This window comes from Ranitomeya imitator, chromosome 6 (genome assembly GCF_032444005.1).
Source record: "Ranitomeya imitator isolate aRanImi1 chromosome 6, aRanImi1.pri, whole genome shotgun sequence".
NCBI classification, from domain to species: Eukaryota; Metazoa; Chordata; class Amphibia; order Anura; family Dendrobatidae; genus Ranitomeya; species Ranitomeya imitator.
The window spans coordinates 525,556,949-525,569,438 of record NC_091287.1 but is presented as its reverse complement, the minus strand read 5'-3'; the positions used below and the strand labels follow the sequence as shown (position 1 = coordinate 525,569,438).

The 12,490-nt window shown below is 46.8% G+C and overlaps 1 protein-coding gene across 2 annotated transcripts in view; it reads left to right on the top strand.

The window, feature by feature from the left end:
* The first annotated feature begins 4,503 nt into the window (after positions 1-4,503).
* The window catches only part of SNTB1 (syntrophin beta 1), a 212,255-nt gene continuing 204,268 nt past the window's right edge, over positions 4,504-12,490 (top strand). The window contains exon 1 of one of the 2 annotated variants that reach the window (XR_011314129.1): positions 4,504-5,221. Coding sequence is in view for 1 of the 2 variants with exons in the window: in XM_069731841.1 (XP_069587942.1) it covers positions 4,747-5,221 (475 nt within the window). In the remaining variant the exon portion in view is untranslated. The remainder of the gene's footprint in view (positions 5,222-12,490) is intronic. The other variant, XM_069731841.1, reaches the window with a different exon arrangement.

The following is a 12,490-nucleotide window of genomic DNA, read 5'->3' as shown; positions in this document are numbered from 1 at the left end:
GCGCAATCCACGGCTGCCTCTAGTTGTGTTTGGAGAGGATCAGGGATTGCGGTCTGCAGAGTTCCCACGTCTCAGAGCTCGTTCTGTTATTTTGGGTTATTGTCAGATCACTGTGTGTGCTCTGACCTCCATGTCCATTGTTATACTGAATTGCTTTTCATAACAGTACAGGAAGCCAAAAGTACTAATGATTCTCAATAGAGGGAAAAAAGAAGTTCTGAGACCATTTTTTTTTCTCTGCACTGTGTTTTGTCTTTTTTTTCCCCTAGACATTTGGGTGGTTCAGTACACAGGTGTAGCGATGGACATTAGAAGTCTGTCTTCATTTGTGGATCAGCTCTCGGCAAGAGTACAAAAGATTCAAGACACTATTGATCAGAAATCTATGTTAGAACCAAGAATTCCTATTCCTGATTTATTTTTTGGAGATAGAACTAAGTTTCTGAGTTTCAAAAATAATTGTAAGTTATTTCTGGCCTTGAAACCTCGTTCCTCTGGTGATCCAGTTCAACAGGTATTGATTATTATTTCTTTTTTGCGCGGCGACCCTCAGGACTGGGCATTTTCTCTTGCGCCAGGAGATCCTGCATTAAGTAATATCAATGCGTTTTTCCTGGCGCTCGGATTGCTGTACGATGAGCCTAATTCAGTGGATCAGGCAGAAAAGAATTTGCTGGCTCTTTGTCAGGGTCAGGATGAGATAGAGGTATATTGCCAGAAATTTAGAAAATGGTCAGTGCTCACTCAATGGAATGAATCTGCGCTGGCAGCTATGTTCAGAAAGGGTCTCTCTGAAGCCCTTAAGGATGTCATGGTGGGATTTCCTATGCCTGCTGGTTTGAATGAGTCTATGTCTTTGGCTATTCAGATCGGTCGACGCTTGCGTGAGCGTAAATCTGTGCACCATTTGGCGGTATTACCTGAGCTTAAACCTGAGCCTATGCAGTGCGATAGGACTTTGACCAGAGTTGAACGGCAAGAACACAGACGTCTGAATGGGCTGTGTTTCTACTGTGGTGATTCCACTCATGCTATCTCTGATAGTCCTAAGCGCACTAAGCGGTTCGCTAGGTTTGCCACCATTGGTACGGTACAGTCAAAATTTCTTCTGTCCGTTACCTTGATCTGCTCTTTGTTATCATATTCTGTCATGGCGTTTGTGGATTCAGGCGCTGCTCTGAATTTGATGGACTTGGAGTATGCTAAGCGTTGTGGGTTTCTCTTAGAGCCCTTGCACTGTCCTATTCCATTGAGAGGTATTGATGCTACACCTTTGGCCAAGAATAAGCCTCAATACTGGACCCAGCTGACCATGTGCATGGCTCCTGCACATCAGGAGGTTATTCGCTTTCTGGTGTTGCATAATCTGCATGATGTGGTCGTGTTGGGGTTGCCATGGCTACAAGCCCATAATCCAGTATTGGATTGGAAATCCATGTCGGTGTCCAGCTGGGGTTGTCAGGGGGTACATGGTGATGTTCCATTTTTGTCAATTTCGTCATCCACCCCTTCTGAGGTTCCAGAGTTCTTGTCTGATTACCGGGATGTATTTGATGAGCCCAAGTCCGATGCCCTACCTCCGCATAGGGATTGTGATTGTGCTATCAAGCTCCCTCCTGTGGTCACAAGTGGTACTTCGGCTGATTCTCTCTGGGAGCTTGCGTTTGTGGAGGAAAGTGGTACTGCGGCTTCTGAATTTCCTCCCTCAGGTGATCTGGTGAGGTCGTTAGGTGCTTCTCTACTTAACCCCACCTAATGCTTTGATTCATGCTTCCTGTCAATGTTCCAGTGTTGGACTTGTGTTTCTCTGGATCATTCCTGTGGCCTGCTGCTCTGCATAGCTAAGTGCTTCTTTGCTATTTGTTGCTATTTTTTCTGTCCAGCTTGTCTATTTGTTTTGCTGGAAGCTCTGGGACGCAAAGGGTGTACCTCCGTGCCGTTAGTTCGGTACGGAGGGTCTTTTTGCCCCTTTGCGTGGTTTTCTTTAGGGTTTTGTGTAGACCGCAAAGTTATCTTTCCTATCCTCGTTCTGTCTAGAATATCGGGCCTCACTTTGCTGAATCTATTTCATCCCTACGTTTGTCTTTTCATCTTACTCACAGTCATTATGTGTGGGGGGCTGCCTTTTCCTTTGGGGTGTTTCTTTGAGGCAAGGTAGGCTTGTTTTTCTATCTTCAGGCTAGTTGGTTTCTCAGGCTGTGCCGAGTTGCATAGGGAGCGTTAGGCGCAATCCACGGCTGCCTATAGTGTTGTTTGGAGAGGATCAGGGATTGCGGTCTGCAGAGTTCCCACGTCTCAGAGCTCGTTCTGTTATTTTGGGTAATTGTCAGATCACTGTGTGTGCTCTGACCTCCATGTCCATTGTTATACTGAATTGCTTTTCATAACACCGGGGGCTCCGACGTAGTTCAGTGTTCCCTGAATCTGGCCCCGGGGGCTCCGACGTAGTCCAGTGTTCCCTGAATCCGGGCTCGGGGGCTCCGACGTAGTCCAGTGTTCCCTGAATCCGGCCCCGGGGGCTCCGACGTAGTCCAGTGTTCCCTGAATCTGGCCCCGGGGGCTCCGACGTAGTCCAGTGTTCCCTGAATCCGGCCCCGGGGGCTCCGACGTAGTCCAGTGCTCCCTGAATCCGGCCCCAGGGGCTCCAACGTAGTCCAGTGTTCCCTAAATCCGGCCGCGGGGGCTCCGACGTAGTCCAGTGTTCCCTGAATCCGGCACCGGGGGCTCCGACGTAGTCCAGTGTTCCCTGAATCCGGCACCGGGGGCTCCGACGTAGTCCAGTGTTCCCTAAATCCGGCCTTGGGGGCTCCGATGTAGTCCAGTGTTCCCTGAATCCGGCCCCGGGGGCTCTGACGTAGTCCAGTGTTCCCTGAATCCGGCCCCGGGGGCTCTGACGTAGTCCAGTGTTCCCTGAATCCGGCCCCGGGGGCTGTGAATAAAAGTAAGTAAGGCTGGGGTCGGATTCGGAGGACTACGGCAGGTTCCACAGCTGCCTGCTTTACCTTTGCTGGTTATCAAAAATAGTGTGTGTGTGTGTGCGTGCGTGCGTGCGTGTGTGTGGAGAGGGGGGGGGGGTTTATAACTTGTTTAAAACGATCTATTAGGTAAAAGAATACCAAACACCATTTAGTGCCACATGAAAGGCACTAAAATGTGCAAGTTTATTGTATGTAGCTGGGGCTTGTGACATTATAGATCTACAGGATATTTATCTGTATATCTATTCTATTGGTTCACGCTGTGACTTTTCTATACTTGGCCAATGAGATGTTGGGTTTCGAGATTTATGCGTGAAAATAGGACGGCATACGTTTGGTCCGTGTTCCCATTATTTCCTCGCACCCACTGACTTGCGTCGGCGAGTCTGGTCCAGTATACGCGGCCACTGCGCTTTTTATCCTCAGACTCATTACAGCTGAGCGCTGACTCATTGAATAACATTGGTCAGAATGTGCTGCCATGTTTTCTCGCCCCATATACACGCTGAGGTATGTAAGCTCCATGAATAATAATAATACATTGTAAAAAGTCTTAAAAAAAAAAAAAAAAGAGAGTTGACATCGAAGTTGCTTTGCCGGGCTGTAATGCCCAGAGCGCCCACTAGATGCCGCTGTCCCCCGCTCTGTCGCTGCGCTGTAATGCCCAGAGCGCCCACTAGATGCCGCTGTCCCCCGCTCTGTCGCTGCGCTGTAATGCCCAGAGCGCCCACTAGATGCCGCTGTCCCCCACTATCTCGCTGCGCTGTAATGCCCAGAGCGCCCACTAGATGCCGCTGTCCCCCACTCTCTCGCTGCGGTGTAATGCCCAGAGCGCCCACTAGATGCCGCTACCCCCCGCTCTCTCGCTGCGGTGTAATGCCCAGAGCGCCCACTAGATGCCGCTACCCCCCGCTCTCTCGCTGCGGTGTAATGCCCAGAGCGCCCACTAGATGCCGCTGTCCCCCACTCTCTCGCTGCGGTGTAATGCCCAGAGCGCCCACTAGATGCCGCTGTCCCTCACTCTCTCGCTGCGGTGTAATGCCCAGAGCGCCCACTAGATGCCGCTACCCCCCCCCCGCTCTCTCGCTGCGGTGTAATGCCCAGAGCGCCCACTAGATGCCGCTGTCCCCCGCTCTCTCGCTGCGGTGTAATGCCCAGAGCGCCCACTAGATGCCGCTACCCCCCGCTCTCTCGCTGCGGTGTAATGCCCAGAGCGCCCACTAGATGCCGCTGTCCCCCGCTCTGTCGCTGCGGTGTAATGCCCAGAGCGCCCACTAGATGCCGCTACCCCCCGCTCTCTCGCTGCGGTGTAATGCCCAGAGCGCCCACTAGATGCCGCTGTCCCCCGCTCTGTCGCTGCGGTGTAATGCCCAGAGCGCCCACTAGATGCCGCTGTCCCCCACTCTGTCGCTGCGCTGTAATGCCCAGAGCGCCCACTAGATGCCGCTGTCCCCCGCTCTCTCGCTGCGGTGTAATGCCCAGAGCGCCCACTAGATGCCGCTGCCCTGTACATCGTTGCAGCATGGCCCCCGTTAACCCCTCGCTGCCCGGGCGGCCACCTTGCGCTCGGGGTGACGCCGGCGCCCACCGTCCCTGCCCTCTGCGCCGAGCTGATGATTCGGTGCATTGTGTGCCGAGCTCTTCTCGGGTTTCCCAGCGCTTTGCTCCACCCCGCTGGGGATCAGGAGGCAGAGAGCCATTAGTTGGCACTGTACAACTATTTCCCAGTGTGTGAAGTGGGAGTAAAGTCCCGGACGATGCGCCCGGCATGGCGCTAGCTGCAGCGGTGGCGGTGGGCACAGGCGGCGGGGGGCTGCTGGAGGTGCTGGTGCGGGAGCGCTGGCACAAAGTTGGGGTGAAGTTGTGTGAGGACTCCCTGGTGCTGAGCAGCGACGACCTCGGCTCCAATGGCCTCACCAACGGCTCGTACAGGAGCCCCCCGGAGCCCGGCAGCCCCCCGAGGAGCGCCGAGCCCGTGCCCGAGGCCATCGCCAACCAGAAGCGGGCAGTGACGGTGGTGAAGCAGGAGCTGGGGGGGCTGGGCATCAGCATCAAGGGGGGCAAGGAGAACAAGATGCCCATCCTGGTGAGCAAGATCTTCCCGGGGCTGGCGGCCGACCTCACCCAGGCGCTGTATGTCGGGGATGCCATCCTGGCCGTCAACGGGGTGGACCTGAGGGATGCCACCCATGATGAGGCCGTGCAGGCGCTGAAGAGGGCTGGCAGGGAGGTGACCCTGGAGGGTGAGTGTGCAGGGACACGTCACACTGCTCCACTCAAAGAGGTTCTGCAGCTGTTGCTTTAGATTCACAGCACTGATCCTTTTATTAGTATATGTGACTAGGTGATATATGCATAGGTATCACACTTACAGGCTTTATATGTTGGCCTGTAGATCTGCCTGTCAATTCTGAATTCAAAGATGTTCTGCAGCAGCTGCTTTACATTCACAGCACTGATCCTTTTATTAGTATATGTGACTAGGTGATATATGCATAGGTATCACACTTACAGGCTTTATATTATGCCCTGTAGACCTGCCTGTCAATTCTCCACTCAAAGAGGTTCTGCAGCAGCTGCTTTACATTCACAGCACTGATCCTGTTATTAGTATATGTGACTAGGTGATATAGGGATAGGTATCACACTTACAGGCTTTATATGCTGCCCTGTAGACCTGCCTGTCAATTCTCCACTCAAAGAGGTTCTGCGGCAGCTGCTTTACATTCACAGCACTGATCCTGTTATTAGTATATGTGACTAGGTGATATATGCATAGGTATCACACTTACAGGCTTTATATGCTGGCCTGTAGACCTGCCTGTCAATTCTCCACTCAAAGAGGTTCTGCAGCAGCTGCTTTACATTCACAGCACTGATCCTGTTATTAGTATATGTGACTAGGTGATATATGCATAGGTATCACACTTACAGGCTTTATATGCTGCCCTGTAGACCTGCCTGTCAATTCTCCACTCAAAGAGGTTCTGCAGCAGCTGCTTTACATTCACAGCACTGATCCTGTTATTAGTATATGTGACTAGGTGATATATGCATAGGTATCACACTCACAGGCTTTATATTATGCCCTGTAGACCTGCCTGTCAATTCTGCACTCAAAGAGGTTCTGCGGCAGCTGCTTTACATTCACAGCACTGATCCTGTTATTAGTATATGTGACTAGGTGATATAGGGATAGGTATCACACTTACAGGCTTTATATTCTGCCCTGTAGACCTGCCTGTCAATTCTGCACTCAAAGAGGTTCTGCAGCAGCTGCTTTACATTCACAGCACTGATCCTGTTATTAGTATATGTGACTAGGTGATATAGGCATAGGTATCACACTTACAGGCTTTATATTCTGCCCTGTAGACCTGCCTGTCAATTCTGCACTCAAAGAGGTTCTGCAGCAGCTGCTTTACATTCACAGCACTGATCCTGTTATTAGTATATGTGACTAGGTGATATAGGCATAGGTATTACACTTACAGGCTTTATATGCTGCCCTGTAGACCTGCCTGTCAATTCTGCACTCAAAGAGGTTCTGCGGCAGCTGCTTTACATTCACAGCACTGATCCTGTTATTAGTATATGTGACTAGGTGATATAGGGATAGGTATCACACTTACAAGCTTTATATTCTGCCCTGTAGACCTGCCTGTCAATTCTGCACTCAAAGAGGTTCTGCAGCAGCTGCTTTACATTCACAGCACTGATCCTTTTATTAGTATATGTGACTAGGTGATATATGCATAGGTATCACACTTACAGGCTTTATATGTTGGCCTGTAGATCTGCCTGTCAATTCTGAATTCAAAGATGTTCTGCAGCAGCTGCTTTACATTCACAGCACTGATCCTTTTATTAGTATATGTGACTAGGTGATATATGCATAGGTATCACACTTACAGGCTTTATATGTTGGCCTGTAGATCTGCCTGTCAATTCTGAATTCAAAGATGTTCTGCAGCAGCTTTAGCTTCAGCACTGATCCTTTACTGGAGCAACTAGACCTTATAGGCATAGGCATTGCACTAGGATAAGCTGGGCTGTAGACTTGCTTGTTTAGAACTTTCTGCATTTAAAGATGTTCTGCAGCAGCTTGAGCTTTAGAGTACCTATCATTTACTCATATGTGTGTGACGAGGTCATGTAGCTATTCACTGGTACAGGCTGGATAAGCTGGGCTGAAGACCTGCTTACATAGAACTGTCAGTGCTACCTACACTCAAAGATGTTCTGCAGCAGCTTTAGCTCCAGAGCACTGATCCTTTTTCTGGCGTTTTATGGGTAACTAGGTCAGTAGTCGCTGTTAGAGGCTGCATAGGCTGGGCTGTAGACCTGCTCACTTAGAACTGTCAGTCCTGCACTCAAAGATGTTCTGCAGCAGCTTTAGCTTCAGAGTGCTGCCTCTTTACTAGTTAGGTTAACGAGGTCATGTATGTGTAGGTATGGCACTACTCTTTATATGCTGGACTGGAGACCCGCTTAACTAGAACTGTCTACATGTAAAGCTGTTCTGCAGCAGCTGTGTAGCAGGAATGATTGCTCATGCTGACGTTGCTGAGTTTACATCATTGCAGGCTGCAGACAATCACTCCGTTAACCACACTGGATGATAACTGACAATTCCCTATTCCATTCAAAGATGTTCTGCAGCAGCTGCTGATGCATCCGTGTTTTTAGATGACTAGGTCGTGGTCACTGCTTTCCATGTTTGTTACTTGTATATCACTTCTGGCAGTCTGAACGATGACAGCTGACCGTTCTATGCTGAAAGATGTTCTGCAGCAGCTGCGGCGTGGCACATATTGCCGGCCATTTGTGGCTCTTGTATTGGTGTATATAACTATAGATAATAATGGGTTTGGGATAAAATATCGCTAAATGGTCAGCTGTGCAGGAATCGCTGCTTTTAAAGATGTTCTGCAGCAGCAGCAGTGACGGGGCCCATTTCACCAGATACTTGTGGCTCTTTGGCCTATAAGTTTGAGGGTATGTGCACACGTCCGGATTTTTAGCGTTTTTTTTGCGGAATTTCGCCCAAAAAACGCTAACATTATGCATCCTATCTTTTAGAATGCATTCCGCATTTTTTGTGCATATGTTAGCGTTTTTTTCCTCAAAAAAAACGCATACCGCAAAAAATCCGGACATGCTCTATGTTTTTGCTGATTTTTTGCGGATTTCCTATCAAAAAGGACATTCCGGAAAATAAAAAAAAAATCCGCAAAAATTCCGCAAAAAATCCGCGCAAAAAACGCACAAATTTCGCGAGAAATCCGCGCGAAAAAAGGACGCGGATTTCTGGCAGAATTCTCAGGATTTTGTCAGGAAAAAATCCTGACGTGTGCACATACCCTAACAGTCGATAATGGATTTTGAGTGAGTGCCAGGTCAGCCGCGTAAGAATCATTGTCATTGCTTTCAAAGATGTTCTGCAGCAGCTGCTACTCTGCTTGGGATCAGGTGTGGGCAGAAATGATACTGTGAAGATTCAGCTGTGACTGTAGACAAGTACTTAATAAAAGGTCCATATTTCTGGAACCATATGGCGCATTTAATAGAAGAATACTCCGAGGAGCAGTGGGGATAAAATAAGAGCAAATGGTCAGTTTGTGACATCACCTTTAAATGACCTCATGCTACAATGCCTGTATGGGTTAAAGGGATTGTCCACTTTCGGACAACCCATTCCCAATTGCCATATTCCGCCGTGTAAAGTAACAACATTCTGTTCCCCATCCCGTGCCGGCGCCCGGGCTCCCGGGTGGTCTCGCTGTGGTGTGATGTCACGTGAGCCCCGCAGTCTCCCCTAGTAAGTCTATTTTTTAGGGAGCCTGCAGGACTATATGTGGTGCCTGCCACCATGTCTGGGGTGCTCAGGGGCGTTATTAAGCTAAGCAGGGGTGGGGCTTTACCATAAATGGCGAGGGATAGGTAGAAGGGCCTCCCGAAGTTGCCCCCCGCAGTCAGTCATGGCGTATAGCAAGGGTCACCGTCATTTTTAGAGGGTGGACAATTTTCCATGGCCCTGTTTTGTAGGACGCCGAAAAGGAAAATCGAAACCCCAGAAACAAATAAAAATGTACCCGTATTATTTAGAAGCACGTGGTGGTATTATTTGAGAACTGAGTGGTAGTACTATATGGGAATTATTATGTAATTTTTATTATTATAAGGAAATTAAATGGCGGTATTATAGGAATTATATTGCGGTATTATGTTTATTTTTTCATCATATTGGATTTTGGCGGTATTATGTAAACTTTTGAATATATGGGAATTATATGGCAGTATCATTTGATTTTTTTTATATATATATATATATGGGAATTAAATGGCGGTATTATGTGGACTTTTGAATATATGGGAATTATATGGCGGTATTATGTAAACTTTTTATATATATATATATATATTAAATGGCGGTATTATGTGGACTTTTGAATACCATATATGGGCATTATATAACAGAATTATTACCTGTTGGTATTAAGTACTTTTTTTTTTTAATATATGGGAAATAAATGGCGACATTGTGTTAAAAAATAAACATGATAATTACCGTAAATGGCGGTATTATGTGAACTTTTGAATATATGGCAATTAAATGGAAGTGTTATGTAAATTTTTAAACATATGTGAATTAGAAGACGCCACTATGTGAACTTTTTAATATATGGAAATTATATGGCGGTATTATGTATGGTACATTTGTTGACATATGTCAATTATATCATGGCATTATACAGTACAAACCTTTTAATGTAGTATTATATGGATAGCGGTGGGGGGATGTGGCTGTATATGGCAACATTATTTTAGCTCGCTATCGTGGTTATTATGAGAGCTGAAATTACAAGAAATGTGTTTTTAACAGGTAAGAGGGGCATACGGTACTTTGTTTGTTGTCTTGTGTCCTAAACAAATGAATATTAGGGAATTCCTTTGGTGAATTCAGAAGAATTGGCTCAGAGGCCGTTTATTCTCAGAAAGTATAACTTTTTTTTTTTTTCTGTTCCCGTTTTAGCCTTGTAGCTGAGTGTTTTCCCTGGATTGAGCAGAGCTGATGCGGTTGGGGCAGGCCGCAGCTTGTAGCGTGTGTAGCGTGTTCTGCCAGGCGGCTCACTCCCATGTAGCTTTCATGGAGCTCAGCATTTGCCGCCAGTCGCTGAAATTGAAGTTTACCTCTGAAGTTGTTTCATCGCCCATTGACATATTTTAACTTTTGGAGAATAATTTGGGGATATTCTTTAAATTAGATTATCCCCTCCATGCCATTAAACACACAGGGTCTGGCATCTCAAACATGCCCATGTCAAAACCTAGAATTTCAGCGTTGGGTACTAAAAAGATTTTTATATTATCAGGAGGCAGCCAGGAATCGAATCCAGCGACAGCCAAAACATTAGCAAGTCGCAGATGAAACCGGGGAGGGTCCACCTCATCTCACTTCACTGCGCATGCACCTGCTGCCAGTGGGTTTATCCATTTATTAACTAATGCCATAACGGTATTAAAAAAACAACTTTAATTAATCAAGTTTTTATTATAAGCTTTTTTTTTTTACGGTTTTTAGTTTTCCATTTAAAAAATCCTATAGGGTTTTTATAACGGTCACTAAATCGCACAACGTCATAAAAGTGGTCAATACCTGGGGAATATTCTGTAGTTTCACATCCTAAAGTCAGTCCAAATGTGACTGTATAACTAGAACCATCTCTTGAAGGGGAACTTCACTTAAATTCTTACTTTCACCCGAGTAGTTCCTCCAATTGCCGCTGCTCCTTTGATTCTGGAACAGTTTTTCTTTTTCTTCTGTGACCCTCCGTTCCTAAGTTATGCCCCCTCATAATGAAGATGCAAATTTTCCCTTACACCAGCTGAGTGCGTGCCACAGAACTCTGTGGGCGTGGCCTTTTTTTGATTGGCCAGCATCAGAGGAGAAAAGGCAAACGCCCACCGAGAACATAGATGAATGGAATATTTGCACCTTTATTACCGGAGGGCATAACTTGGGAACAGAGGGTCACAGAAGAAAAAGAAAAACTGTTCTGGATTCAGCGGAACAGCGGCAATTGGAGGACGGACTCGGTTTAAATATTAAAAAATAATTCAGTATAAGGGCCTCTTTAAAAACATTTTTAATTTAGACTACAATTAACATGTTTGGTTGCGATTGGAGACTAGTACAAGGAACATAACTATAGGGGGTCCAAGTCCCGTGGCCTGAGGAAGACTAAAAGACGTCTTTGTCCAATATAAAGAGTCTTGTACTAAAAACGATGTAGCGGGGGCACAAAGGGAAATATTAAATTGAGGCCCAGGAGTATCTAAAAGGGTTTGTAAGTGGCGTGCAATACATTGTCAGCTAGCTTCCAGTGCTATACACCCGTGCTTGTATCCGCTCGGGTCCTTCGACGTTAATGGGGCTGAGCTGTAATACCACTCCCGACCAATAGGCGAATGTGGGGCCGTTTTTAGAATAAAGTTGTTTTTGGAATCCTGTTGCAACCCCTTTAAGTAAGTTCATAGCAAGCTGAGCTTAGGAGGACGACTTTTTACAAGCGTCCTTCTTTTGAACTCGTATTTTTACCCTCCCTCTTGCAATTATTTGCAAAAATTCCATCGGGTCTTCAATTCAATATATTACGAAGACATTTTACTCTGCGCAAGAGTCACTGAGGAATTTTATCAATTCCCAAACAATTTCCTTTTTCTGCAGAGCAGGGGATTCGTAGGTGAATACCAGGACAATTATCACCTGCGCTGATGGAAGAGGGAGATTTTCCGTTAATAGAACTTTATGATTTTCTTCTCAATTATTTACGAACTTTAATGGGTTTTCTGCTTCCACATTAAACTCTGAAAAATTTACTAAAATTTCCGCTGTTTCCGGCACTATTTTATTTCTCCATACATTAAAATATCAAGAAAACTTTGACGCTGGTCCCATTGGAATATGGCACGACTCTGCAGAGTGATATGTCTATCACTTTACCTTACAAGGCCAAGAAGTCACAAAGGACAAGATGGAGTCCGGGGAATATTGTTCGTTGCTTAAAGGGGTTCTCAACTTTTAGCAAAGTCGACCCCAAAACGCTGGCAGACATGTAAAATACCGTAACAAACCAGCTGGTACTCCCCAGCTCCAGCACTGGCTTTGCTGCCGCTGCTCCGATATCTGTGGTTTGGCTGCAGCAGTGATGTCACGTCAACAGCCCAAATCACCACTGCAGCCAATCACTGAGCTCAGCAGCTCGTACCATCTATATCACCATGCATGTGGTTCAACCGTTCCATAGATATCGGAGCTGCGCAGGGTGAGTAGCGGTTGGCTTTGATATTTGAAATGCTTAGGTGGGGTCCACTTAGATGAAAATGGAAAACCCCTCTAAATCTCGGAAGAAGCGTGACCGCAGCATTTAAAGGGCTTCAACACGGTGGCCTTGTGTTCTGACAGTTATCATCACCTCCACCCCCCCAAAGAAACCTGATGAAGAGGG